Consider the following 27,875-nt stretch of genomic DNA (forward strand, 5'->3'; position numbering starts at 1 on the left):
AAGTGATCATCCCCCTGTACTTGGCACTGGTGAGGCTGCATCTTGAATACTGTGTTCAGGTTTGGGGCCCTCACAACAAGACAGACATTGAGGTGCTGGAGCATGTCCAGAAAGGAGCAATAAAGCTGGTAAAGGGTCTAGAGAACAATCTTATGAGGAGCAGCTGAGGGAACTGGGGTTGTCTAGAGAGAAGGGTTATTTGGAGAAAAGGAGGCTCAGGGAAGACCTTATTGCTCTCTACAACTACCTGAAAGGAAGTTGTTGGGAGGTGGGTGTCAGTCTCTTCTCCCAAGTAGCAAGCGATAGGAAAAAGAGGAAATGGCCTCAAGTTGCACCAGGGGAGATTTAGGTTGGATATTAGGAAAAAATTCTTCACTGAAAAGGCTGTCAATCATTGAAACAGGGTGCCCAGGGAAGTGGTTCAGTCACCATCCCTGGAGGTATTTAAAAGACATGCAGACATGGTGCTTAGAGATATGGTTTAGTGCTATATGCTGCTATTGGCAGTGCTAGGTTAACAGTTGGACTTGATGATCTTAAAGATCCGTCCCAACTTAAATGATTATATGATTCTATAACTTGCCAATACATACCAGCTGGGAATCAACGCTGGACCCTATCCAGAGGTCCACCACCTACTACGGTCTCCAAGCTTGTGGCAATAGCTCTTTAGAGAGCAATGTCTTTACCCTTCTGTGCTTGGTAGTCTTTAGCTTACACCCTCTTAGTCAGTGACATAGCGGGGTTGTTTTATTTTGCTTTGCTGGACTTCACCACTGCATCATTACTGACTCATAAAAAGCAGACTACTGATGAGTAACATTTCCCTGCTTTTTCACAAACAATAATGGGTGAAGTAGATTCTTCTCCCCCACTGGTTTCAATAGAGCAAAAGAACCTGCTTTTTATTACAGTAGCACTCAAAAAAAAAAAAAAAAAAAAAGCAGCTGAAGAAAAAAATTGAGGAGAGAGCTCCGTGATGTGGAAATGAAGACTGTGATTCAACATCATTTTTCCCCCCTTGTGGAGAAAATTAGTAAAAGTTAATAAAAACACCCTGAAATAATGATAAATCTTGGAATGTTTTCATACTGCCAAAACACTCGATTTAGATACAACTGCACATATTCCTATTACTAATCGGAATTACTAACTCCTATTACTAATCCATTTTTAGCGTTGATATTTTGGTTAATAAAAGTTTTCCCTTCAAGAATAAGTCAGGAGATTTCATTGTAGCATTGAGATTGGGAGTAATATCCAATGCGTGTTGAGGAGAAGGCTCTGAATTTGATTGTAATAAGCTGGAACTTCCAGGAATGAAGCCTCCATCTCAAAGATTTCATATTAGCAGCCTGGGGGAGCTGTATGCCTCCAGTTATTTCTAATGACCTAAAGAGCTTTTTCACCCATAAGCCATCGGTTGAATCTAAGCTAAAAAAGCAGTTAGCTATGAGAAGTTCCTCCCCCTCTCCCCCCATAAGTAGCATTTACTGCCCTTTATCTGAGATTAATTCAGCTAGATCTTCATCCCAGTTCCTACTACAGGCTCACTATTCCACCACAATGCATAGCCTTTGCAGGACAGAGACTGCTCACCTATGTGTTGGGTCTTATTCAGCTCAGATGCAATCTTAGACGGACCCGCAAACAAGAGTTTCTGCAGTTCCTGCAGAAAACGTTGAGTTACCACTTATTCAGGTTTCCTTTACCAGCATACTCAGATGCCTAGCATTCAGAGCTCCTTGAATAAAAGTCATTGTTCACCACCAGTCTGACCATCCAACAGAAAGTGTAAGGTAATCTGTACAGCACAGAGGTAGCAGATGATGAAACTCACTGCATTGGCACTACAGGGCGTGTATGCACCTCTTTCTGTCTGGGGAATCTTAGATTGAGGCCAAATTGGTCTTCACGTATTTGTGAAAAATGATCATGCTATTGTCAGTAATGAATAATGAGAAGACAAGTCTTAAATTCCAAATCAAAACTTATTTGGTTAACAAAAAGAGTAAAAAAAAAAAAAAAATCTGACTCAGGATTTTTGAGAACTGCAAATCGCTAGCACTGGCCCCGAAATGGACTAGCATGCAGATCACAGGAATGGAAATGGAGCTGGTCAGCAGTTTGTCTGTTTGCTACTGCACCCACAGCCAAAGCAGACAATAAGCATTTACAAGACTGCCTGCAAATCTGCTTTCCTGTTGCTTGCAGCAAAGCCAGCATCTCAACACTACGAGTTTCATTGCATGCGAGATGTTTATGTCTAGATGAGGCAAACCAAGTTCTACAGCTTCCATCATCTAATATTTAAAGCCTGATTAGGTATTTCTCATTTAATCACATATATTATTAATTTCAATGAAACTACTGTTTCTCCCCATGCCTTTAAACAGCCAGTGCATAAAAGTTGGGTTGCTAAGGCAGAATTATTGCCAAGTATTCCAGTTTAGCTGACTGCATTCTGATTACTTAATAACGCCCAACTATGTGCAGAACTTGTCCTAGCTGTGCGCCACACAGAGTGCTGCATTACTGAAAAAGCCCAACAAACTCAGAAAAGGCTGCACTGCGTTGGCTTAAGCACCTTCCTCAGCGTGGTTTATACTCCAGGTTAAACAAGTCCACAGCTAAGGAGAAATACACGACTTCTTGCTGTGCCATTCCCGCAGCACTAATGAGCAAGTAAAAAACGAACGGCACAAGCCTGCTCTGAGGTGCTGCATTCACCGTGCTGGCTGAGATGTGACTGCCCCGTGGGACCGCCGGTGTGCCTCGGAGAGACTCGGTCTCGGAAAGGCAGCAGCACCGCGCCTGGAAACTAAGCGGGATACAAAGCTGGAGAAACGTGAAGACATTCCTCACCCCTCTGCCGGGGCTACGTGTGGAACCGGCGTGAGGCCAAGGCCCCGCACCGCCGGGCCGGGCCCCTCACCGCGCCGGACCCCTCACCGCGCCGCTCCGCCCCGCCCGCCCGGCAGGTGCCCGCCAGCCTGCCGCCAGGCCTCGGGCCTAACTTCGGGGAACGGCCAAGCTCTCCCGCGGCCCCGCCAGCACCGCGGGTCCCTCGCTCGCTCCCTCCTGTTGGCGCAAGGGAGCCTCGGGCAGGTGCGCCCGTGAGGCGGCTGCAGCCCGGCACACCCCATCCTCCGCGCCTCCGGGCGGCAGCGCGGAACCCGCCATCTCGCCCCCCTCGGGGCGGCTGCGGCGCGGGGCTCGCCCTTCCCTTCCCTTCCCTTCCCTTCCCTTCCCTTCCCTTCCCTTCCCTTCCCTTCCCTTCCCTTCCCTTCCTCCCTCCCTCCCCGCGCTGTGGGCCGTGCCGCGCCGCGCCGCGCTGGTGGGCTTGGCTTGGGCTGCGGCTGCAGCGCGGGGCTCGTTGTGAGTCACCCAGCCCGCGGCGCGGGGAGCCGAGCGCGCAGGCACACGGAGGCGGTGGGGGCGGGCGGCGGCGAGCGGGCGGGGGCGACAGGCACCGGCTCCCCGCCCGCCCACTCGCCCATGCTGCCGAGCCGCAGTCAGCCGGAGCGCTGCTTCCTCCTCAGCCGCCGCCGATGACCTCCTCGGCCGCAAGCAGCCACTGAGGATCCCCGGCGTTCCCGCCAGGGCAGGGGATGGTAGATCGGCTCCCTGGAGACCCGTCCACCCTAGCCCGCCGCACAGCAGCCTCGGTTGCCGCCGCCACCGCCCGCGGGAGCCGCCGCCCGAGAGGAGCCGCAAAATGAACCCCCAGTGCGCCCGCTGTGGCAAAGTGGTCTATCCCACCGAGAAAGTCAACTGCCTGGACAAGGTGCGGGGAGGGCGGGCAGGGACGGCGCCTCCCGAGTGTGCCCAACCTGCGCAGCGCTCCTCTCAGCTCCAGCGGGGCGGGCAGGGCCGGGCCGGGCCGGCGGGGGTGCGTGGTGTAGGCGGCAGGTGGCAAGAGCAGCGCCCCGGGGACCGCCGCTGAGCCGGCGTCCGCGCCGCCGGGCGACAGCCGCCGTGTCACCGCACTGGTGCAGGGCGGGGGGCGAGCGGGGCCCGGCGGCACGGAGACTCCCTGCGGTGTCCGCCCGGGCAGTGACGGGGCCGGCGGCCGGTCCCCGCGGGCTCCCCAGGGATGTAGTTGTAGGAGGCCCCCGCCCGGCTCTAGTTGTCGGTGCTTCCCCGAGCTGGCGCGGCTTCGGCTGCCCCTTAAGCCATGGCCGCCTCGGCGGGGACGGTGGCCGGGGCGGCGGGGTAGCGACAGCCCTGTCCCTCGGGGTGTACCCGGTGAAGCCGGGTATCGCCGAGCGCCGTGAATAACAGCGACGAACGAGGCTGTGACAGATGCGCCAAATTAACGTCCCTGGAAAGGCAAGGCGGTAGGAGCTACCGGAGGAGAATACCGTATTGTGTGCTAAATTTAGTGTCTGTTCAGCGTACCAAGAAACCAGCTGTCATATTAGTTAGTGATTTTATTTGCGCAGTATTGCGTTCTTAGCAAGCGGTGTCGTTTTTTGCTTTAACGAGGCAAAATGTCAAACTCCTGCTTGAGTTGCCTTTAAAATAATCCTGGCAAGGTCAGTGCGTACAGGTCCATAACAGGTCCACCTTAGCAGAGATTTGACATTTCTGAGAGTGTTTCAGAAGCACATTTGCTTTCCCGTGAAAGTAATTATTTTGAGTTAGTTTACAAATATGTGTAATGTATGGCCAAAATATTGACGTGTAATTGTGTTTTTATGTTTACTGTACCCTAACATAGCTTTCGAAACATTAGAATCGTAAGTAATTCTACTTTATGTTTCTTTACAGTACTGGCATAAAGGATGTTTCCACTGTGAAGTTTGCAAAATGGCTCTGAACATGAATAACTACAAAGGATATGAAAAGAAACCTTATTGCAATGCGTAAGTATTGTAAATATCAAGTCTTGCAGAAATGCACATGAAAAGAAAACCTGACCACAGTTATTGTCAAATAGGTATTGCCACACGGTAAAAACTTAATCTAGAGATGCAGCACTGCAGTCCAGAGCAGTCTAGTATCTTTTCAGGTTGCGTATTGAACTTGCATTGAAGTGATAGAAGATGAAAATATTTGATTATGATGTGTTTAGGCAGCGTTTTAATATAAAATCTCAGGATACAGGTACTTGCCTTCCAGAAAGTGTCGGATTTGGTGCTGACTCCTGTTACATTCATTATTGGTCTGCTGGGTTACAGTTGTCCATTATGCAGCAGCTCTCTGTTCAGGGTTATGGACCTGATCAGCATTTTGTAATAGGAAAACAAAGTGCTTCTCGTTTGTGTAGTTTACCAGAGACAATATCCTGTTAGAGATCATGACAACCTATTTTTAAAACTTATGTTGTTCACATATCTCAGATTACTGAACTAGATATTTACAAAATCCCTGCTTCTAGTGCTTCATGCTACTTTGTATTTTGCTTTTCCCTTAGATTTTGATAAAGAAAACAGATTAATTTTGGTTGTAGAGTGTGAACATGCTGTGTTCCACTTTTAGATTTTTTTTTTTTTTTGTTGTTGTGTGGATTTTGAAGAGTGCTTTGATGTTTGGCTTGCAAATACTGCAGAAGAACATTTTGATACATGTAGAAAAAAGGTGCTTACTGTTCTTTGTACCATGCTTCTAAGATTAGCTAAGTGCATTTCAGTATGTTTTAACCTTTAGAAAGTTATATGCTTTATTAGAAGGGTATCTTGAAAGGATTTGGAATTGAATTTGATGTTATATGTTACTAACATATTGTTATATTGTTACTATTCTCACCTTTACGTACTTAAAACATATTTTTTAAGAGACAGAATTTTGGAACAATAGGCGTATTGTGGTTTTTTTTTTCAGAAATACTCTCCTATACTCATCTTAAAATACTTGTTTCATCTTGAGTTAGATAGTCTATGGCTGGTTGTCACAGATAGTTCAACAGCAGATGCTCATTTCTTCCAGGCTAAAATCGAAGCCAGATAGTTCTGATCTGTATAAAATACGAGTTTCGTAATTAAAACTGCTGTGCTGCCAAAACTTGGAACACCTGTTTCAGTGTGCACAGTTGTAGTTAGATTGCTTTAAGAACATATGGAGTTACACACGTACATTTCTAGCTTTCCTTGAAGTGCTCTAAAGTGTGTGGGGGTGATGTTAGACCTCTTGTAATAAACTGCAGTCGGTTTCCAGTCACAAGTGCTGTAGAGAAAGCTCTGCAGGAAGGGAGATTCAAGCTTCAACAGGTGCTATGGTGCAAGTTGAGACTAATCTAGAGTTTCCTGGCCCTAGATGGGACTCTGCTGGTGGTGCTATTTGAGTTGGAGTATAAGTACAGGCTTACATCCTTTACAGTGATTAAAACTCTGATAATACTTTGGTGCCTTTTACCTAAATTTTTGTGGTTAAATTTTAGTGACAATACTTTGGTTGGTTGATCTTTCCTGATCTACCTAATCAGATACTTACTTGTACTTAATAACATTGTTTGTTTACAAAGTATCCTCTGTGCTATACATCTGTGTTTCCATGCTCTGCATATTTAACTTCGGTTGTAGGAGAGTTTTTCATCTATGTAGTTATGCTATGTTATGTGTCTTTCTATGTACAGATGAGCGGGAATAAGGATGATGGATATGTTATATACCATTAAGGTGCTATTCTTCCTTCTTCCTGCTAGTTGCTTTAATTATCTTTGTTACAGCGATGCTTAAAAAAAACCCCTCTATTTTTGAAAAGTCCCTAAACCTGATATATGAAACGGGAAGAAACAATGAAAATCCATGGAAGAATTAGTTTCTGCTACTAGAGAAGAGACAGAATTTAATGTATAGTATCAATAATGTGTATTTTGTTCTTAAGTTTCAGTAAACTTAAGGGGTTTTGTTTGTTTTGTTTCTTTTTTTTTTTTGAGAAACTTTAATCAAATACTCTTAATTTCACATGTTCTACGGAATCACAAAGGGAAGAACAAGGTGTGCTTTGTGGTTTCAAACAACTTTAATATCCTTCAAAGGAGGGATACGATGTTTATGTTTTGAAAATACAATTGATTTAAATGATGATATTTTGACACAGTACTCTTACATCTCAAAGGTTACTTATTTGCAAAGCATATGTCACTATAGTATTTCAGGTTACGGTATGTCTTATCCAGTGTTCACTAGTAAGAGCCAAATCCATTTTTATGTTAAATACTGCTTGATCAGAAAATCTGTGAAGAAAAGAGTGCAGATTTACTCATACAAACACCTACAAGTACTTGAAAAAAGCAATTACTGTTAGACTGTTTATTGAGGCCATCCATCAATGAGAGTGTAATTTGTAGATAAAAGTGAAGTAAGCACTAGTTTGAATGGGAGAGCAACACCATGAAGTAGTTCAGTAGGTTTGGAAGTTAGCTTTTTGTAAGGACAAGTGGAAGAGCACGTATCTTCAATAATTTCTGTATCTGTTTCTTAGTTCACAGGTTTGTTCATGTGCTTGACAATATTTCGAGTTTTGAACTTAAAATATTCCACTCTTTTTTTCAGGTGCTTAAATTAATAATTCTTGCTGCATTACTGGCAAAGATCAGAAGTTACTTTAAGTATAAAACATAATTGTGTTTCTGTTAGTACAAGAAAAAGATACTGATTTGTGAATGTTCAAACTATACTTCTGGTGGAGGAGAGTCAAGTCAGATGGATTAACAGGAAATAGTGAACTAAGAAGGAATATATTGTGAAATACCTTGATTCAGTGACCATTAGAAAAGGGCAGAAATATTTGTAAATGCAGGATTCTGCTTTTTTCTAAGGGCAAATTTTTTTGTTGGACAGCTTGTCGTATTTCCAGCAAAATGGTTGCGGGTGTTCCTTGCAATACGGTTACACTGATAGCAGAAGTAATGGCTGGGCTACTGACTTAGAACTGGTACAGCTCAAGAAGCTGAGTTGCCTAGTATTGCACTTGTCATACTGCTTTTGTAAGTTGTAGACTTACGAAAGATTTTGCAACTGGGTTAGAAGGAAGACTTCTTCTACATGTGCCTGTGTATAATATGGCTTTGAAAAGAATTATCATTGTATCACAGAGTTTCCACGAAGTTCCTTGATCTGGCTCCTCTAAACCTTTCAGTTCTCTTACTTGTAGAGAAAAGATTATATAACCTTGTTCCCTCTCTCTTTTTTATTATTTACATAATTTGTGACGTATTTGAGTTAGGCTAGTTTATCTCTGCTTGTTTGTGTAGTGCTTAGAACATTGTGCTTTTATCTCAGCTGGGACCTCTAAGTAGTACAGTGCTCTGACTTACGGTGTTGTGTTTCTTGTTTTACTTGCATTCATTTTCATCTAAAGGCCTCATAAACAACATTGTGAAGCTTGTAGATGCTTAGCACATGGACACTGCTAGATTTGCCTGAACAACTTTAGTCTTGTCTTTTTATTTGCTGTCTGAATTTAGATATGCCACATTGACAGAGAGATGCCTGATTTGTGAAATAATGTTGATGAGACTAAGGGCTCAGACTTGTAGTTGGGTTTTGCAGTTCAGCCAGGTGCTCTGCATTGCTTGAATTGTGTGAAGGAGCCATTCTTTGTCTCTCTGAATGTGCATGTAGCTAGTAAAATACACGTTAAGACAATTAAAATGACTTGGGTAGTCTGATGATTTGTTAAATCAAGGTGGCTTTAATGCAAAACCCTCTATTCCACTTTAATATCTGCAGATAGAGATCATTTAATATATAGGGAAATTATGAGAAGAAAATTTGTTGTTGTGGTTATTTGCAAACTCAGAGCTGATTCTTCCCAGCTGCAAATTACCAAGATGATGCAAGGAAATGAATGGCATTTTGGCAACTAACCATCTGTGTACTAGTTCTCAAGCTTGTTAAGTGATTGAATCATTTAGGATGATTAGATGGTAACTTATTCTTATGAATGGTAACTTATTCTTACGAATATTCACACAAATACATTTTTGGCAGATTCAGTAGACCAAAACACAAGACTACTTTTTATGCAAAACGGAGAAGCTGAAATGCATGTTTTTGGATTTTTCTCTCTGCATTAGCTATACCTGTTGATGCAAACAGATTTCCTGCATGTGTGAACATATTTGGCAGAGATGTGTCTTTTAATTTCAGCAAAACCTAATAGCTTAAGCTTCTGCAGACCTGATATACTCTCTTGCAAAAAGCAAACAACCTCACTGTTGGGATAAATTCTTCTGAAATATTTAGTATCTAAAATTTTGCTAATCGCCTGCACACAGGAAAGCTTCATTCAAGTTTTTATTTATGACAGTCACCATATGGAATGATTACATAACTTTAAAATTGAAATCTACTGTCATCTTAGCGTGAATTATGGACATGAAGAAAAACTCATCATCACTTCATTTTTCCTAGATTTAATTTCTTTTTAACTCATGTCAGTAGGAAATAGATATGGAAATAGATATGGAAATACATTTGAAATATTGTGATGTTGTTAGAGGAATTATACTACACTTTTAATCTGCAAGTGCAGTCATACTTTACAGATACTATAGGGAAGGGATGAAAAATGTCAAAGTTATTTCATATATAGCTTGGAAATGGTAAGAACTTTCTAGACATTCAGGTGGGCTGGACAGTGGAAGCAGTTGCTTGTAATCAGTGGATGTGGCCATTACATGGAATCCATTGTCCTCAAATGTGAACTTGTGTATAGGAGTTTGGCGTTAGCTGTGAAACATGAGTGGGTTTTTTTCTACCAGTCACAAAACTTTTAGAAGGTGACTAGGAGTGTGATGATACTGGTCTTACTAAAAATAGCTAGCATCATCTTATTTTTCAGGATTGATTTCAACAAGTGATTATTTCTCAATTTCAATATGGTAGGAAGAAAGAAAATGAAAAGGTAAGGAGCAGCAAGAGTAATCCTTCTGAAATATGATGGAGCCACTTGTAAGAGTTGCCGTAAAGAGAGTGCACAGAGTTAACAGGTTCTTCTTTTCTAATTTCCATCTTCGATTGTTACTGAATAACAACTTGTTTAGTGTAAAAGGATAACAACCAGTTTGGGTTGAGGAGGAAGATTGTTTTATGGCATAGTTAACCTTATGCCAGTTACATGTGAGTGTGTTTCCTTCTTGTTTTGGGCTTTTCAGCTGTTTCTGATCATTAGATTTGATCAAAAGTAAGTTATTATATAGGTCATTCCAAAAGGGTCATTCTTATAAAAAGAAACAATCCAGAAACTCCTATGTGAACCTGCCTAGAAGGGAAGGATTTGCGCTTCATGGCTTTATTAACTTTGTGTATTGAAGACTTTCCTCTTAGGATGTAATGTAAAATGAGTAATGCGAATAACAGAAACACTAGAAAAACAGCTAATAAGGGTCTTCAGTCAGAGCCTAATACGCCTATGTCATTTAAGTCCATTATTTCTTGTTCAGCATCCCATAAGCATGGATTCCAGTATTTGAAAACAGTTACGTCTCCCGTCAGCAATCTTTTCTTTAAACAAAGCAGCTCTAGCTCTTTCCCTGTAGATCATATTTTTTGGTAATTCTTGTTTCTCTACCTTCAGTTGTCTCCAGAGGGTCTGTGTGTAGATATATGTGTGTATTCTTTGAATTGCAGTGCCTAGTGGAGCATTATCAGACCTGGTAGAACAGCAAGGGTGCCTGTGCAACTCATACATAATTCTTCTTCTAAGTCCCAGTACAGTCTTTGCAATTTTTTATTTTTGGCTTCATTGCAAAACCCAAACTACTGTTAAGTCATATTTAGATTGTTGTGGGCTACAGTTCTATCTTTCTATGCACAACTGCAAACTCAGCAGTTGTTATTATCCATTATCTGAGCAGTTAATTGTTCTTGGCTAAGCACAGAATCTTCCACTTGGTTCTCATTGAACTAAATCTCCATTTTTTCCCCAGGCTATTTCTCCAATTTGTCAAGTTCATTTTATATTCTAATTTTGTTCTCTAATGTGCTTACAGCCTCCTTATCAACCCTCCCACCAGACAGCCTGTAAGCACATTGCCAATTTAATAAGTGTAATCTTCATTTTATCACCCAGGTCGCTAGCTGAAGGCCTGGAAGGATATTGGGAGCAATATGTACCTCTGTGGTTTGTTGCAGCCTTCCCTCCTGTATTGAGCAGTGATGAATGAGCAGAGTCCTTTATCCTCTCTACCTATTCATGGCGTGCTAGATCGTGTCAAGTTCTGCATGAGCCAGAAAATAAAATTGTGAAAGAGCGTAATCAGTATGGATATTTATGCAAACTCTGCTTAAATATGAGGGACAGCTACAAGTAGAGGAAACATACATTCTCACTGCTTGCTGCTGTGGTATCTTACTTGGTTAATCACGTATAATTCCAGTAATGAAAAGGAAAGTAGGACAAGAAGCCAAGCCTGTTTGCTAGAACAATTGAAGTAGCTTCTAAAGCTAAATATATTTGAGTCTCTGAAAGGTGTTAGATGCATATCTTTAAACTCTTTGAAGAAGGCACATGAGAACACTTTGTCAGAGTTGCTGAATACTGTGCATGAGGTGGATGATGGTTAGTTGCAAAGGAATTACTAAAGAATAAGCATCACTGACACTCAGATCTTGGGAAGAGTTGGGCTGTGTTTTTGATTGCTGTGCCTGTGTCTGAGTAATGGGATGCAGAAACATTTCTCGGGTTCCATTTCAACATGCTCAGTTGGTCGTGTCCTGATTTCATGTTTGATCAAGACCTGCATATGACACCTTAGATACATGTGCTGGTGAGTGTGCAGGGAGAGGACTCTGAGCTCCAACAGGTCCCTTGGTTTGCATTGCTGCAAGCTGTGGAGAGCACCGTGGAGTGCTGCAGCTTGGCTGCAGCCAGCCTGCTTCCCTGCTGATGCAAGTGGAGTACAAAAACTGCCCTGAGGGAGATGAGTTGTTTCCTTTTTCTTTCTCGGAGCAGGTGAATTCTCAGACTGCATTTAGCTGTACTTGTTGTGTCTAGTACCTGATGAGAGTATAGGCTCTGTGTTTGGAATTCACATGTTTTAATATTCTGCCTGTTGGTATAATTGCTCCAAAGGGATAGTTACAATTTAATGTTACTTTGGATGTTGCTGGGGAAAATAAATATAAAATGAATATTATACATTTTCTTTTTATGCAAGACTGCACTAAAGACGACATTCAAAGCTATTTGCAAGAAGTGCTTGTAGAAATCCTTGCTGTGTGGAATCCTGATCTGTTGGCGGTTTATGTCCTGGCTCAAGTAAATGTGTGTTTTTAATTTGTTAGAATCATTGGTCATTGTAGGCTGCAGATAATTTTTCCAAGGAAGAACATATGTATCTCCCTGGCACGTGTAGTCATAGAATATATTGAACATAATTTCTTAGGGAACCGTAGTTACTGAGACACAATTTCAGTAAGTGGGATTTTCTTTGCCTGCTAGTATCTTAGCCACTGTTGATGCTCAACCTAATCTTGATTTTTCTTAATGGCTATTACTTTCTGTACTCATTCCTAAAGATTGATGAAGCTTGTTTCATTATATTTACTAAAATATTTAGGCAACAGAACAAGAACAGTAGATGAAATTTTGTGATTCCAAATCATTTACTTATTTGCGTTGCATAGTTTGAGCTTTGGAAGAGGTAAGAACCAGTTGTAGCAAGGCTGTGAAATCTTGATGGTATGTTTTGTTAACAGCTTTGTAATTTAACTGTTTGGGGTTTTAAATGTTCTAAGCCATAGAATTTCCTATCATACTTACTGAAGAACTGAAAAAAAGGAAGGTATTTTCACTTGGCTGATTTTTAACTTCTGTGTAAGCTCTGGTAATGTTGTGTATGATCACAAGTAAACTGCTGTCCTGATACACTTGGTATACTTTATAAAGCTTGAAAAAAAAGTGTATATTCCAATATTTCATGTCACTTTGAATTTTCAGTCGGTGATGTCAATAGAGAATTACAACATACCAGTCAGCTCACTGTCAAGAAGCTTGTTTTGATGTTTACATATAGCATCAATGGAAACTTATCCAGACAATGTACAATCTTGGTTGAGTGGTCAATTAACATTATTTTCATAATTTTTACTTACAGAAACCTTGCAAAATTTAGAGGTTGTAGAAGTTACACTGAGGGCAGGGTTTGGCTGTGTGATGTTGAGGTTCCTTGAAAAGGAGATAGGCAGGACTCGCAAGGGGCAAGTTTGTTGTAGGAAGAGATGGGTGAATTACTTGTTGAATAACTAGTCTTCCTGAATATAAATGATGCCAATCAGTTCATGCTGCCCCTAGTTAGGTCATCTCACGCAGCAACTTTTTGGAGGAAAAAACCCCAAACAACCCAAACCCAAAAACACCAACACCCAAAACTCCATAGTTAAATCTCCTTCTTGATTCGCAGATCAGCCCATTTCTTCTCTCTGTGCCTCCCTCTGTCTTCTGATGTTGGAGCTGATGTTGCACCAGAGTTGGCCAAGCTGTTTTCTTTTGCTTTCTATTTGTGTTGCCTGTGTAACTTTTATTTGTACTAGGAGGAAAATTCTGGATGACAAGCAGTGCAGCATTTTCAGTCTCTCATATTTCCTCCTCCACCTGTCTCTCTGGCTTCTCTCCTCCAAATCCTCCTGTTCTTGACTGTGGTGGAATTGTGTGATGGTAGCTGATCCCATAACATCGTAATATGAGGAGGGCACAAAAATGTGCAATCAGTGTAACACTTGGCAGAAGACTGAAGGAGCTTAGTGTTAAAAATGAAAAACTAATTGTAGTTTGGCCAGTAATCATTTCACTATATATTGCAAAGACCTTTCTGGGAAGCGTATAGTTACTCTTTAAAGATTTCTTAAAATGTAGAACTATATGGAAACTGTAAGCTTCCTCCTTGCTGCACAGTTTCAAAAATTCACACTGGTGTCTTCCCCCCCCTCCTCAGGAGAGCAAATGTTTGGAGGTAGTGCAACATGTTCTGCCTCTCTAAATGGCAGCATTTTTCACACAGGTGTATTGATGTAATGCCAATCTCACAAATTAAAAAAAAAAATATTTTGTACTGAATTTTAATTTAGTTATACCTCAGGTATTTCTTATTTTATTTATTTATTTTTTCTTTTTTTTTTCACTTGGCAACCTAAATGGTAATCGCTGGTTTTGTGTTCTTTTGTCCCGGTTTTACTCTGGAAGAATTCAATACTTGTAATGCAATTCCTTCTTACATCAGGAAAGTATAAATAGAAATACTCAGAGGAAAAAAGATGCTGATTTCAGACTTAATTAAAATGCAAGTGGCTAAGTTTGTGGAAGGGAAAAGTGGTAAGAGGAAATAAATTGCCTAAATAAAAAAGCATGGACTGTTTCTGCTGAACAGTGCAGGGTGGCATACGTTCAGCACAGTAGGGTGTTCACATGTTACATACACAGCATTGGTTTTGTGCATCTGCAAATGCAAAAAGGAAGAAATTTGTGACTGGATTTGCCAGATCATACAAAAAGAAAAGGGGCCAATAAAAGGATTTCTAGCAGCAGAAGTGCTCAGTAGGTGGTTGACCAGGAGATGATTACCACTGTTAGAACTGGCAGCATGCTTGATATATTGCTATGAGGGAGGTTGCAGTCCATGTTTTAAAGAACCTGCCTGAAAATTGTAGAAAAGCAATCATTCCTATATGACTCAAACTTAATTTTTTGGAGCTACTGTTTGTGTTTGATACAGTGATGCTAGTGTCTTTGTTGATACTAGTATTTGATGGGTAGTAGACAAGTGTTATTGATTGGGCGTGAATAAAGGAATGCCTGCTGGAAGATGCTTTGTTCAAAAAATAGTTGCTGAATGGCCCATCATGTAGGCATATATGATATAAATTTTGCTATAACATGGGAAGGTCTGAGAGTTTTATTTTGAAGTAGCTGATAGGAATTTGTCAGGCTATCAGAAAACAGAGATGAAGTTTGTTACAATTTATTAGCATAACTTGTTGAAACACTGTGGCATTAGCACAGAATTGTTAGGAGGAATGGAGAAAGGGAAAACCAGGCTGGAGGAAAAAATATAAAAAGATGTATTTTGAAGAATAATATTTTCTGAAATATGTGAAAGAAATTGACACCTCTAGTAAATGAGACTAAGTGTTATGGGAAACTAAGCAGTGATGATGTGTGCTTATACAAGGGGGAAAAAAAAAGACTATGCCTGCATGCAGAGAAAGAAAGAATAGATGGAAAAAGGAAACAATTAATTTATAGAAATGTTTGTTGCGCTTTTCAATTTAGCAACACCAAATTTCTGAAATGGTTGTGCTTTTGAGTCTTTGATGAGAAATGGGGGATTGTCATGGTGAGTGATGAGTAGGGATATGCCATAAGCTTTTGGTTAATTTTGATCTGAAGACCAAAAGGGAGATTAAACACAGTCATTCATAGCTTTCTCCATCCTGTCACTTCTGCTGTGCTGGAGATGTTGGCTCTGGCAGACTTAGTTTTGTGAGCAAACAGGCCCCTTTGCTTTCTTCTTACATTTTGCTTTGTGCATAAGCAAAGCCACGATGCTGTTTGGTGTCAGATTTCTCCAGCAGGTTTCTTATCTCCATTGCATGCCTCTGGTGTGACAGTAATTCAGCATCTGATGCGCTGTGACCACTTGCCCATGATGTGAGAGGCAGGTGTGTCTCCCTTGCATTTTCCATTTGCACTGTTTGTATACAGCTTGGGTCTGGTGTAAATGTTTCAGGGTCTCTTTTTAATGTGTATCTTCACAATAAGGCTGCTACAATAAGGCACTGCTTCACAACTAGGATAACAGGTATTAGTATATGCCTGTTATCCTAGTTGTGTAATATGTGTAATAATGCCTAATAGTAACTGTACATCTTATACCTAAGAAATTGAACTGGACATTCAGTAACAGACTTATAATGGAATTTTGAAGTTGATACTTATAGTAGATTAACTATAGTTAATTAGTTCATAATAACAATTTTCACAGAATCATAGAATAGTTTGGGTTGGAAGTGACCTTCAAAGGTCATCTAGTCCAGCCCCCTGCAATACCTTTTCTATTTTTTTTTTTCAGTGGAACAATTTCTTACCAGGAGAGTTTTTTGCAAGAGTCTCCCAGTTTCAACTTTATTGTTTTTTCCCCCCCCGTAAGAATCTATATTTTAACTCTGTTGGTTTATAGTAGCAGAATACTTAATTTAAGGGACAAAGTATTTAGGTTTGTCAGTTGGACTTATTTTGTATTTTACCAAAATACAAAATTTGTATTTGTATTTTTTTACTAAATTTGTATTTGTTTGGACTTATTTGTATTTTACCAAAGCACTCAAATATTATGTGTATTGATTAAACATGTTGACTTTTATTATAGTTATATATTACATTTAGCATTATGATGACAATATTTACAAATAAGAACCTAAGAATATGGAAGCAGATAAAATGTATTATTTTCAAGGGCATGGAGTTGTAATGTATCTGGGCTTCTTTACTGTATCTTGCAAATATAGCCATCTTAAGAGAAAATGTTTTTTGAACGAAGTTTTGAGTATTAAAAAAAAAAAAGAAATCCAGATCACAACTCTTCTCAACAAAGAACTGTTTTTCCCACTCACATATAAAGTTAAGAATGCTTTGTGTGGTTGTGCAACTGGATGTGAGAAGCTCTGCTGCTCTCTGAGGTGTGGGAGGAAGTTTAAAGGAAGTTTGTAGTAGTGATGGCCTTGTGGAGCACTTTAATACATGGACTTTATAGCTATTGCAGTCTCCAGTTTTTATTTTCTTCTTATTAGACATATGTTCTTTTAATTTTATTAGGGCTTTATTAGCAACGGTGTTGTTTCTTTGTTACATAGGCTTCAATTAACATTTCTGGTCCATTCCCAATTACTTTAATATATCAAACAGTGTGTTGGAAAGACTGTCAACAACAAATATGTTGACTATTATCCTGGAAAGCAGAGTCATGAGCTTGAGCATAGTAAACTCCAAACAATCCTAAAGCTGTTAAAATGGTTGCAAAGACAGTATTTCAATATATTCCAATTTGATTTTCTTCCAAACACATAGGTCTAACTTATTTTGAACTGGATTCCTTACCTTCTGTGCTTTGTGTTTCCTGTATGATTGTTCTGGAATGTTTTGGCTCAAGGTCTAAACCATACAGTGTATCTGCTGAAGTCTTTGGTCTTGCAATTAAGCTACAGAGTAAAACTTAGTCTTATAAACCAAGCAATATTTGGAAGTTGATGTCTTCTGTAATCACATGCATGATTAATATATTGCTGGAATAGAGATACTGCTCTGACTAGTACCTTGGTATTTTTAGTATAGACTGTTAAAGTAAGGCAGATTTTAAATCTGACTCCTTAGCGTTTTGTTGTTTTTCATAGTAAAATGACCTTTTATGGTTTTGTATGTTTTCCTTTGTAACATAACTGTTTAGTAGCTGTGAGCAAATTAAAGTTAAGATAAAAGGGATTCCTCTACTTCTCCTCATAGCTGTATGCACACCTACTTTCATATGAACCTTTTTTTTTTTTAATTCTGGACTTGCAAAAATACACCTATAAGTGCTAAACAAAAATATATTAATGGTATTGTTTTCCCATCTTATTATAGTGAAAAAGTATACTGAGCTGTAAAATAGATTATTATTTGAAAGATATTTATTCTGGAAAGAACTATATAATTTCAGTATGTGTGTTGCTTGCAATTTTTATTTTGGGCAATTATGGTCAGTAAGACAATTTAGTAGTAAATCTTATTCTTCCAGATTTTTTTCTGTCTCAGTGTAATGTATGAGAATGCTTATGTTAATTTTCAAAAGTTCTTTTTCTAAAACAAATAAGGGAAAAGAAGTAATTACCTCTTTCTTTAAAGAAAGAAGTGGCATTTGTAGCCTTCATGGCACCATTTTCATATCTGCTATAAAGCAATTATACTAAAAAGTCATTTGTTTTGGTCATATTAAATTAAGGATTAGATAGGCAACAGCCGGGAAAACATCAGCATTCAGAGCTATACTAATAGTCAAGTAACTATCAATTTCCCCAAAGAAGTGATGGGATTATTTTTGAATAGGGGAAGCTTAATCACACCTGTAGTATGTGGAAGATGCTGAATATGAAACCAATAATGTTAGAAATCTACATCTGAGCTGGAAAGATTTTTCTTATGACACAATCTTCATGAAGGCTCTACTAAGTATGCCTTCATAAGCAATTCTGTCAATGCATAGGAATCAATCTTAGCTGTGTTAGCCTCGCAGTATAGATGGGTGAAAAGCAGGAAATGCTTGCTGTTCCCATTAAAAAATCAGACCTTAAAATAGGAATGCACTGAATGCACAGAAGTAAAAGATCCTGCAGAGTCAGAATGTCATTTGTACCGTCATTTTTAAAGTGAAACACTTGAAGAGTGCTATAGTCAATTATTTCATTTGTTTGTGGAGTGCCTATTACTGTCATAGTTTAATACCTTTTACCCAGGAGATGTTTGTTATAATAAAGCTGATGGGCCAGTATATTATAAAACAGTAAATGTCTTTCAAGGAGGGAACTGAAATATTTTGTGTCCTGGAATATTGTTTTGAGGACTGACTGGGAAAAGTGAGGACAATTGTCTGAAACAACCTTGCAGTAAGTGTAGAGTATTAAAGGTAGATTGGCAGAATTCAATACTCAAAAATACCTTGTGAACTGTAGTATAGTGCTGGGTTTTTTTCAGGCACTGTTTTGAAGAGGATCTTTGAAAAGTTAAAGGTGCTTTTTAGATTTTGCAACTATCTGGTTGCAACTGTTTGGTTGCAAATAGTTAACTTAGAACTGTTGCTAGCATCTCCTAAGCTTCTACCAAGACATGAAAATAGTAGATGGTGTAGTAGTAGATGCTGTCTCTGAAAAGTAGTTGAAAAAAATAATTGAAGTAGGACACTACATATGTTACATTCTGTTTTTTCAATGGAAGGAATTATGAAATATAGCCTTTTGTGCTTTCTTGAGTGTTCAATTTGTCACCCTTTTCCCAGCAGGAGAGACATGTTCTCAGTGAAGTATCTTGTTACGGTTTGATTTCATTCTCGCTGTAAGCAGAACAGATTTTATTGGCTTTACAAGAAGATGTACACATTAAGGATAGCGGAGAATGTCATTAATTTATATTTTGATTGACATACAGTATTAAGACTTGTAACCACTTCTGTAAGACAAGAAATATGTAAAGTAGTGGGGAGAGAAGTATTTATTGTGCTGTACCTCTGGCACAAAGCAGTGGTATATTAAAGTGCACTCCAGGTGAAAGGAATGGGGAGATACAGAAATGTAACATTCCAGGAAGGCTGGGATATGGACCAAATTGTCACTGCAGGAGGACTCAGAATGGAAGAGGCTCTGCACATATTATATATTCTCTAAATGTTTAAAACAGTCAGAAGAACATAAAAACCATGAGTGAATAAAGCTGGCAAGTTTCCCCTCCTGCTCCATCCACATAGGTTGTTAAATGATTCTCTTTGCTGTGGTAGCTGAGAGCCTGCCAGGAGTGCATTAAGCATCGTGATTAATGTCTGTCACATGTTTGTTCTCTCATCTTCTCCCCAGCAGGTGGTGTGTATATGCAGTGTGTTTTTTTTTTTTTTTTTTCCTTGGAGGTTTAAAGAAAACAAGACTCTTTGAAGATGGGTATATGTGTAAAGGGAGACAATGTCGAAAGTGGAACCTGTGCTTGAAGCAGAAAGGGCTTGTGGTGGCTCCTGGAACTTGGAACAGATTTCCCCCTGGAAGGTTCTGTCTCCATTGCAGATGATTTCTGCTCTTGTTCTAGAGACTTCTTATGAGCCAGAAGTAGTAAAGTCACAGTCTCCCTTCTTTAAGTTTGGGTTACCTTTAAAAATATTTAGTCACATTCAGGATGAGGTCAGGTAGCTTGAACTTTGAAACTCTGTGGGAGGGCAGCACTGACAGTGGCAGACAGGTTCCATGTGCTTATGAAAACCTCTTTTGCTTAGAGGGTATTCTGGTCTACGCTGTATGAACTGGAGTTTCCTCATGTTACTTGATAAGTCCGCTGTGTGTCTGAGTGCTGGAATGGTGGGGACATGCATGCCAAGTGCAGGCAGTTATTAGGAAGGTCGTTATACTTAAGTGTATTTACAACTGTAAAACCAGCTTTTTTATATTGTAAGTGCAGCAAAAAAAAAAAAAAAAAGGACTATTACAGTATTATTCTTTCACACTGTCTATGTGTGTGATATTTTTTCTTAACTGTTTTAATAATTAATAATTCAGTATTTAAAGTAGTATTGATGTTTGTATAGTTTGGATAACATTAAGTGGAAGAATGAAATGCATGTAATGAATGACGAAACTCATTGAAAGAAATTTCTAGTTATTTTATCTGAAAAATATATTGGGATTGTTAGATCTTTGCATGGTTCATTGTACCGTGGAAATGCCTTCAACTGATATACACAGATTTACAGTTTCTATATATCTAAACTATTTCAACAACCATAAAACTAAACAGACCTTTTTGTTTTAATATGAACTTGTTCAACTCTCGTTGGCTATTAAATGTGAGGTTGTATTTGAGTATTGTTACCTTGGAATTTTAATCTGATTTACACAAGGTCTTGGTTACAGTTGCTTAGTAACACGTTGTGGAAACAGATTTGTTGATTTATGATAATATATCTACTATATCCTTATAATTAAAGATGTTGTAAGGAAAGCAAGTACAGAAAGTGGGTGTGTATTTAAGCTGTATGTTTCTAATAACCTCTGTCTTCGCAGAGTATCTTACAGTGAGTGCCTTTGTATAGGTTGATATTTTACGTAACTCAGCTGACATCTGTCTGACTCACACTGTTGTATGTGGTTTTGTGGTAGTTTTGGATAATGCTGATTTGCAATTTGCAAGTGAGACTGAAATCCTGAGGTTTAGCAACCTCCATGGGACTGTAATTCTGATATGGCGGTTGTTTTGTAAGTCTCGTGTTGATATCAGGAATGTATCATGAACAAGCTGTAAGAGAGAGAGAGAGAGGTTCATGTTCATTTTTACATGGTGTTACACTTTCATTCCCAGGAGAGAAAAGTGTGTTAGATATTATTAGCATCATGAGACTTGTAAAACATCTTTTTTTGACAGCTAAAGGAAGTATCTTGAGAAGTGTTGGCTGTTGCGTGTTGCATGTTTTCAAGTACTTGCAATTACTTTATTTTAAGATTTCCTGAAACCTTTAAGGTCTTTCATTTCATTGAAAACAGGGTTCAAGATTTCTGTTTACCTCCTTTGCAATATATTGCAGAAGAATTCAGCAGCTGAGAAATTTCCAACACTAGCATCCTTATTGTGTAAAATGTCTATGAAAGCAAAAATTAAGCAAGCACCTCTGAGACAGAGAGCTATTAAAATCCTGGAGCCTGCTTTAAACACAGACTCAACCCCAGGAGAACGATGCCAATAAATTTAACAAATTTATAAGTAAAACAAAATTAAACATGTGGTATGATGGGGCCTGAATTTAGTCTGCTGTTCTGTGTGTGTTTTAGAGCAAAAGAATCTTGTGTTCTTTGACTTAGAACACTGAAATAACTCTTAGGTCAGATACTTGGATGTTTTGTGTAGGGCCAAACACGTTGCTGTTATATAATGAAATAATAATAGTTTTGCCTCTCTATCTAGTATATTTACCTCAGTTTCCTTGTGAAATTAAGTTATTTGTGTTCCTGTCAGGCACAAAAACAATTTACAAAGACCAATACAAATTGGTATGTCTAATTTCTTCTTCAGATTCTTTTTTTTTTTTTATGTATAATGCAAGAATGCAGAGGAAATAATTATTATTATAAAAGTGCCATTCACATGGCTCTGTTCAGTTAAATGTTTCTCTTTTTGCTTTCAAATGCTTTTAATCTTTTATGGTTGTTCCACTATTGTTGTATCCCTTGACTGGAAAACTGTGGGTGGCATTTATCTCGCCTACCTTTGACATATCCCATGCTGATGTATGTAAGCTGAAATCATTGCTCTAGTCCTGTTTTTGTGGTTAGTAGAGAAATAAATGCTTTAAGATTTCAGTTCATCTGAGTCATTTTGTGATAGGTGAAACAGACTTTATTCATCATTAGCTGTGTTAACTTAATCTTTATGGACTGACTCAGATACAGAGGTTTACCTTTCGTGAAGTGGATCTTCTCCTGTGTCAAGAGAGCCAGTTTACTATGGCTGTCCCTGAACAGCTCTCAGAACAAAGTATCTTAATTTTCTGGAGCTCCTACCAACTCGCGTTCCCAGTTCATTGGCATTTCATAGGTACTTGAATAAGTTTGTAGGACAGGAAAGATTTCAGTTGTTCCATTTTTAAGCCGATTTTTGAACTCTGCCTGTCACCTCACTGCACATTGAGCCCTAGGAGATTGTGTCCCTGCACCATTGCCTTCTTCAGGTTCTTATATTATCCAAACCTACATCGTTAATTAAAAAAAAAAAAAAAAAAAGCCAAAAAAGCAACTACAAAAACGTCTATCGTTTTGTATCTCAAAATATTTATATCCCAGCTTAAGAAGAAGAATTGTCGTGCTTTTGGTGATTTCTTGTTTTGCATCTCCAGGCTGCACCTGGAGAACTGTGTCCAGTTTTGGTCCCTACAATTCAAGAAAGACATGGACAGACTCAAGGAGCTCCAAAGAAGGGCCACAGAGGTGATCAAAGGACAGGAGAAACTGTCCTGTGAGGAAAGACTGAAGACCTTTAGGTCTTTTCTCCCTGGAGAAGAGGAGGCTCAAGGGGACCCCCATCACAATATAACTGTACATAAAGGGCAGCTACAAAGAGGAAGGAGGCTCTCCCTTCACAAGGAGACATATGAAGAAGAAAAGGGTCAGTGGATACAAGTTGCATCAGGAGAACATTTATCTTGGCAGAAGAAAGAAATTTTTTATGGAAAGAACAGCTCCCCAGGCACATGGTGGAGTCTCTGTTGCTGAAGGTTTTCAGAAGTTAATTGGACAGAGTGCTAGATAATCTCACCTAGGCTTTTTTTCCCATGAAAGGTTGGACCAGATGATCTCTAGAGGTCCCTTCCAACCTGGGCTGTTCTATGATTGATCTGAAATTTATGGCAGTATTGTCTTGGGTCTAATAACCAAGGACAGGTGTGAATTCCTCAACCATAGCTATGAGGAAAACTAGGTGACTTCAAACATAATTTATTTTGTATTGATGAGTTCATGGCGGTTTAATTTTTTATGAGCCCTGTTAAAACTGACAATGCAGGGCTCATTCAGCTGAGATATTTTTGAATTTTAAGTTACACATTGGATTGACATTTAAAAAGTATGTCCTATGTCTTAAAGAAAAAAAAATCTGTTTCACAGCTGATTAAAAATATTACACAAAGTCTGAATTTAGTAATTTAAAATTTAGTGAATTAAAATTTGCCTTTTTTAAATATTAGTGGAAAATGTAGAGCAACTCAGCAATAAGCATCTCTTATTCTAAACAAAAATTTTTCTATATACACAGAATTTGATTGGTCTCTGAGACTATGTGCAGAGAACAATGAGATAAAAACATTGATGACATCCAGAAATACGCAATTACACTGTATGCTAGGATCTCCAGTGAGCAGAGACCTTTTTCTTCCAAGACACAGGATCTCAGTCACTTGGGGTGACCTTGCAGCCAGACAGCAGAGAAAGGCTATACTCTTCTAGTGTAAGATATGATGGACAACTGATTTAGTTTTTCTTTTTCTCACCAGCCTACTTTTGCCCTTTCAGAATCATTTGATTAATTTGTGTTCACTGTATGGAAACCCTTTCTATGGTCTTTCATTAAAAAAAGCCCAAACAACAACAAACTTGCTAAATCCAAGTCAGCAATTTATCTCCTCTCTCCAAACTCTCAATTTGTTTTATAATCTCCTGTGTATTTTGTCTTTTATTAAATCTTTATTTACATATAAAGGAAGACACATACAAATTCTTGGGCAGATCTATGCTCATGATACTGTATACCTCATAAATCCTAAATTTATATAATAAAGATCTGTCCTTGAATTTTTTGGATGGGAACTGGAAAACCCCAAATACTATTAAAACATATTTTTTCTGTTAATTTAAAAGTTCAGGGAAACATTCTATATATGTTGGTGATAATTTTGTAGCAAAAGAAAGCAGTATTTTCAGAATACTCTGCTTGGTTAGTCATGAGATTTTTTTTTTATTTACCAGGCTCTATGGAGGTGGTAGTTGGTATTAACCATGCTTTTTAGTCAGCACTGCAACACCAGCGTATTCCTTTGACCACATGTCTCACAGTGTAAAGTTGTGGCCCTAGCCTTCTTATGGTGGCTGGATTTACCTTAGAAAGAAAAGGGAAACCATATTGTGACATGAAGGCCAGAATTCTCTTTTTTCTTTTTTTTTTTTTTTTTTTCAATCCAGTGGACTTTCTGTCCACAGCAAAGCATCGTGCTGCCTTTCATACCATGAAATCACTCAGTTGGTAATGCGGTTTCTATCAAGCAAGTACCGGCCTTATTCTGCTTTTTGAAGTGTTTGCTTTCCAGTTGTGTTGAAACTTGGAGGCTGCTTTCTGCTGTTGCTTTTAGGCATTTGGCTGGGTCTGCTAGGTGACATTCCCTTACAACTTTGAAAAAGCAAGAATTAAATAGCTATTATCTATATGATGTTTTTTTCCCCTCCCCCCCATTTGATTAAGAGGTGAACAATGTCTGCTTTGAGGTAGAAAAAAACTTTATTAATATTTTAGAAATACACCACCATACGAAGGTCCTCCTGCATTCTCTTTACATTTCTCCCTACATCTATACGACTCATACGTGGTATGAATAAAGTATCATACTAAGCAAGAAACACTATTACAGAATGTTCCTTTTGTTTCAGTTTGGTGGTTGATGTTAATGAACTGTCCAGTATGGATCCAGATGTATCAAAGAAGTTAACAGTTGGCCTATGTATGGCTATTGTCTGTGACTATTTCTGCTGTCACTCACCAAGTGATTAACAGACTTCTGAAAAAACCTTGAGACTGGAGAGTACGATGACCTATAATCTCTCAGTGAGAGAACCCACAAAAGTGTTTTCTGTGTTTGAAACAAGATAAAATTATTTATTGAAAAGCCTTGTTTCTTAAGACTTCAATACTTAAACTGTTACATAGTCAGATATTTTAACTAATGGGAAAAAACTCCATTTGATTTATCATTACTTATTCTTTTTGAGGGACCCTTTCCCTGCTTCTTTACTTGAGGAGCTAGATTTTCCATAAAATAGACATTTAATGTTAAATTTCTGGCCTAGTTATAAATGTACCCATAATCTCATAAATATTCTAACATTATCTGTGAGGTGAAAGGGAAGTTATGAATACTCTTCTTGTTCTGCCTTTATAGTACCTTATGTAAGATGTATGCTTCAGACTGCATAAATTAGGATTTTCTTTTTTCATAGAACAGTTCCTGTATAACCAAAATTTATAACTTTTTTACATTTAAGTTTAGTTTACTTTGAACATTGATTAGATCTCTGACCAGCATGGATCGCTGATGGAAATATGTCAGTCCCATATTAATGTTCTTTGTAAATAAAATACATGGAAACAAATGTGAATCTGGTGAGATCCTGAATGTCATATTGGTCTCACTAGGCATTAAGTGTTAATTTTCATTGTGTCAATTAACATAGTGATATGTAAAACCAGAAGACAGAACCTCTCCAAGCCCAAGCTTCCTTATTGCTGATAAGACCTTACCTATCTAAAAGTATATGCTGCCCTTCATGTTTGGGTGTTCCCTTAGGTAATGGTGAGAGTGAGCATTTGTCTCAGTGTAGCGCATGGAAGAGCTAGACTGGAAACCAGCTTCAGATCATTTTAGCCCGTCTTGCACTGCAGTAGGACTACGTTTACCAAAATTATGCTGAATATGTTTGCCTAATCTGTTCTTAAAATTTGGAGTCCTTGCTCTATTGTGTCCTTACAGTTCATAGTTTTCCTGAAATTAATCTTGTTTTCTGCAGTTTTATCTTAGTTCTTTTTCTTCTTCCCTAGCGGATGTGGAGAACAATTGCTAGCTCTGCTTTTTTTGTAACGCTTTATGTATTAAAATGCCATTACCTTGGCTCACCTCAGACTTTGTCTTTTTAGACTGAAAAAACCTTAATTCCTGTAGTTCTTTTTCATAAACTATACTTTCAGAAACTCCTGATGCTTTCATAATTCCTGATGCTTTCTGTGTATCCCTCCTAGTTTGTCTTTTCCAGACTGATATTTAGGTTTTAGCAACAATATTATAGTGCTGACTTATATTTAGGTTGTGTTCTCTATCACTTCCAGAGCCTCTCTTTTCAATCGCTGCATAGGCAAAAATGAGCTAATGGAAAATGTGACTTATGAAAATTTTGGAGAAAGTATCTAAAAGGTGGAATACACTCTAGGTGGCAGAAATGGGCATCTCCAAAGGAGAGCGAGCTGCTTTCTCTATGTATTGAGCTGATTATGTGAATGCTTCTGTCGTATCAATTGGGTTCAGTAATGCAACTGATATCAGGAGAAGTTTACAATCATCACTAATTGGTGATGCCACTAGGGTAGCAGCCTGTGATCATGGTAGTGTCAGAGCACATTAGGAAGAACCATAGCTGCCCAAGATGGTGGTTCTGTGGCTAGACAACTGCCAAGGCCTGTGCGCAGTTTGTGGTTCTGCTGGTTCATGGGACAGTTAGTTCATTTCTCTACACCTAGGTGCTTTTTTAACCTGTTAAATGAGGAGACTGATATGTGCTATGCTCGTGAGAAACACTGTGTAAGAACTAATTTGTATTCTGTTCTTACAAACATGTTTTGAATTTATACGGTAGAATACTACTACACACAAAGAAAAGTAAATAAAAGGCATAATATTGAATGCATTAGCAAACTTGCACAAATTTAAATATAGCTTTATTTCAAGATAGTGTGAAATGTGTTCAGTTACTGGGCACCTGTATCTTCTGTTTAAAATGTACATTCATTGGAGAATGATTGGAAAATTGTAATGACAGTTTTATTATACAGTTGCATAATTTGAAAAAAAACGCAGTGGAAACTCCTGAAATTAAAGGATGGATTTGGCAGTGTATGAGCTTCCTGTTTAGTACTGAAAAATGTTAATCCCCCCCAAACATCAGAGAGAAACAGCCCAAACTTCTGTGAGGATTAAATGTTTCAGCAGTAGGCTTCTGATGAGAAGCCTCCTGACTGCTGTGGTCACTTCCCAGTCCAGTAGTTTCTGCTTGACCACCTGAGGACTTCATCACCTCCATCTCACCCACCTGGATCCAATGGAAAAAAATGACGCCTAAGGCAGTGAATATGATCTGAGCCAGAAAGACAAAGTGAGGGAGTTATACCTGCTGTTCAGTGGGAAGACACTGGCATCTCTAAGTTCATTGTCCTATCTCTTTTCCAAAATGGAGGCCTGCTGTCCTGGGGTTGGTACCTGGTATTTGTGGTTTTTAGTAAGACAAGCCATCTAGAGTTAGGTTCAAAACAGCTGCCGGATCTGGGGTACGGCTGTTATACTATGTATGTCTTAAAATGCAGGTAGCCAGCTACACTTGAGATTTGAGAAGAACTCAGGACCTGGAAATTATGTCTTGATGAGGTGGTGGATAGTAGTTCCACCTGTTGCTACAGTGCAGTGCAGAACCTGCATCAGGATCATGCCCTGCTGTTAATCTGTGCATGTGCAGCAATTTTGACCAGACTTAGGCTGGCTGTGATTATGTTTCTTTGCACTGAAAGGTTTACCCAGCAGGAACCATATCAGCACTGCACCCAGTGTCCAAAATAGGCAGGGCCTCCCCATGCTTAAATGGACCTAGGGGGAAGTCAGATGTGGTTAGAAAGCAGCAGAGAGGCTT

At 39.1% G+C, this 27,875-nt stretch overlaps 1 protein-coding gene across 10 annotated transcripts in view; it reads left to right on the forward strand.

Annotated features, from left to right (window-relative positions):
- Nucleotides 1-3,440: 3,440 nt before the first annotated feature.
- NEBL (nebulette) overlaps nt 3,441-27,875 on the forward strand; it is a 248,903-nt gene continuing 224,468 nt past the window's right edge. For 9 of the 10 annotated variants that reach the window (XM_030495792.1, XM_030495808.1, XM_030495815.1 and 6 more), the window contains exons 1-2: nt 3,466-3,787; nt 4,774-4,868. Coding sequence is in view for 1 of the 10 variants with exons in the window: in XM_030495880.1 (XP_030351740.1) it covers nt 3,719-3,787; nt 4,774-4,868 (164 nt within the window). In the remaining 9 variants the exon portion in view is untranslated. Of the gene's footprint in view, nt 3,788-4,773; nt 4,869-27,875 lie in introns of all 10 variants that reach the window. The other variant, XM_030495880.1, reaches the window with a different exon arrangement.

Source organism: Strigops habroptila, chromosome 1 (genome assembly GCF_004027225.2).
Source record: "Strigops habroptila isolate Jane chromosome 1, bStrHab1.2.pri, whole genome shotgun sequence".
NCBI classification, from domain to species: domain Eukaryota; kingdom Metazoa; phylum Chordata; class Aves; order Psittaciformes; family Psittacidae; genus Strigops; species Strigops habroptila.